The sequence below is a fragment of the Chrysochloris asiatica genome, unplaced genomic scaffold, assembly GCF_000296735.1.
Source record: "Chrysochloris asiatica unplaced genomic scaffold, ChrAsi1.0 scaffold00001, whole genome shotgun sequence".
Lineage (NCBI taxonomy): Eukaryota > Metazoa > Chordata > Mammalia > Afrosoricida > Chrysochloridae > Chrysochloris > Chrysochloris asiatica.
Window position 1 is genome coordinate 26,411,801 of NW_006408519.1, and position 1,804 is coordinate 26,413,604.

Genomic DNA, 1,804 nt, shown 5'->3' on the forward strand with positions numbered 1-1,804 from the left:
ACCAGGATGCTTAGTCAGTGGTGGTGGTGGTGGTTATATGCCGTGGAGTCGGTTCTGACTCATAGTGACCCTGTACAGGGTTTCCAAGGCTGTAAATCTTTACGGGAGCAGAAAGCCTCATCTTTCTCTTGTGGAACAGCTGGTTGTTTCGAACTGCTGACCTTAAGGTTTGCAGCCTGATTTGTAGTCAGTAGAAGGGCAGAAATGTGGTGAACACTACCTGTAGCAGTTGATCCTATAGAGTTGCTATAAGTAGGAACAAAGTCAGTGGCAGTGGGTTTTGGTTTGAACGGACATCAATGTGAGAATCAAACTCTTCATCCTCTCAACAAACCATTAGTGAGCACCTGCACTTTGCAACATTTTTGGCAGATAGTGGGGAACCAAAGTTGATTAAGACAAAGTCCTACATGTGGCCTGTGACAGATGGAAGAAGATGACTGAATGAGAGCATCAGTCTACGTACGGAACAAGGCAAATGACTTCAGTGGTTTCCCCAAGCTCTGGGGGATCCCTGGGAGATGGAAGAGGATGACCGAATGAGAGCATCAGTTTACGTACGGCAGGAGGCAAATGACTTCAGTGGTTTGCCAAAGCTCTGGGGGATCTCTGGGAGAAATGACTATTACAGAGGGAGAGGATTTCCTTACCTTTTCTGCAAGCCAGCCAAGATGCCTGATCTCTCGACTCCCAGCAATGCCAGTTTTCCCCAGTTGCTGTCTGATCTCAGCAATCACTCGAGTTAGCAGGTCACTGACGTTGGAATGAATGGCACTGAACCAGGCCTGAGCTGTGGCTGAGTCCTTACTTCTTAGGATGACTGTATGCTTAGTATCTGGAGAGTGGATTTCAAGCTGCCTGGAGAAGTGAAGAGAGAAGGGTTAGAATGTTCTATGGCAGATCATGTGCCATCAAGACAAAGATAAATTCATTATCGTTTGTTTCTTATAAGTTTTTCCAGTTTCCCATGGTTTAGTTTAATGGTCCCATCATTCATTCATACATCCACAAATATGTATTGAACACTCTGTAAGCACCAGATATTGGTCTAGGCACTGGGGATAAAGCTGTGAACAAGATAGAAATGCTCCTGTTCTAAAGGTAAATGGAGTCTAGTAAGAAATAAACAAAAGCAAATGAATGAGCAAATAGTGAAATCATTTCAGAGGGTCATAATCTATGAAGAAACATAAAGCAAGCAACGCATTGAGGGGAAGGTGGAAGGATGAGAGGGATGACATAATCAGTTCTTACTGCAGAAGAGATCTTTAAGCAGAGACCAGAATGATGTGAAGGATGGAACTGTGAAAGAACTGGGAAGGCATCATAGACAGAGGGGGACAGTGAGGGGAAATGCCTTGTTGCTGCTGTTGTTTGGTGCCTTCGAGTTGATTTTCACTTACAGTGACCCCATGTGACAGAATAGAACTGCTACTACTCACAATTTTCTAGTCTTCCAAGCTGTGATCTTTACAAAAGAAAATTGCCTGGACTTCCTCCTGAAGACCAGCTGGGTGGGTTTAAACAGCCAACCTTGTGGTTGATAGCTGAGCACTTAAACCGCTGAGCTTCCAGGGCTACATGGAAGAGTTTTAAGGTCAGAGAAAGCCTTGGGTGGGAGAGGGGTCTGATGGTAAGCCACAGAATCTAGGTGACTGGGTAATGGTATGTACGAAGAAGAGTCATAGAGGACAAAGCAGGAAAGATGGCAGGGGCCAGGTCAAGAGGGCTTGAAGTCTATGGTGAAGGGTTTGGATTTTTTTTTTAATGTTTTATTGTGAATTATGTGATAGTTTACATGGGA

The 1,804-nt window shown here is 44.5% G+C and overlaps 1 protein-coding gene across 1 annotated transcript in view; it reads right to left on the bottom strand.

The window, feature by feature from the left end:
- The window catches only part of SNTB1 (syntrophin, beta 1 (dystrophin-associated protein A1, 59kDa, basic component 1)), a 361,887-nt gene that overhangs the window by 150,287 nt on the left and 209,796 nt on the right, over nt 1-1,804 (bottom strand). The window contains exon 3 of the mRNA XM_006830679.1: nt 651-858. Coding sequence (XP_006830742.1) covers nt 651-858 — 208 coding nt within the window. The remainder of the gene's footprint in view (nt 1-650; nt 859-1,804) is intronic.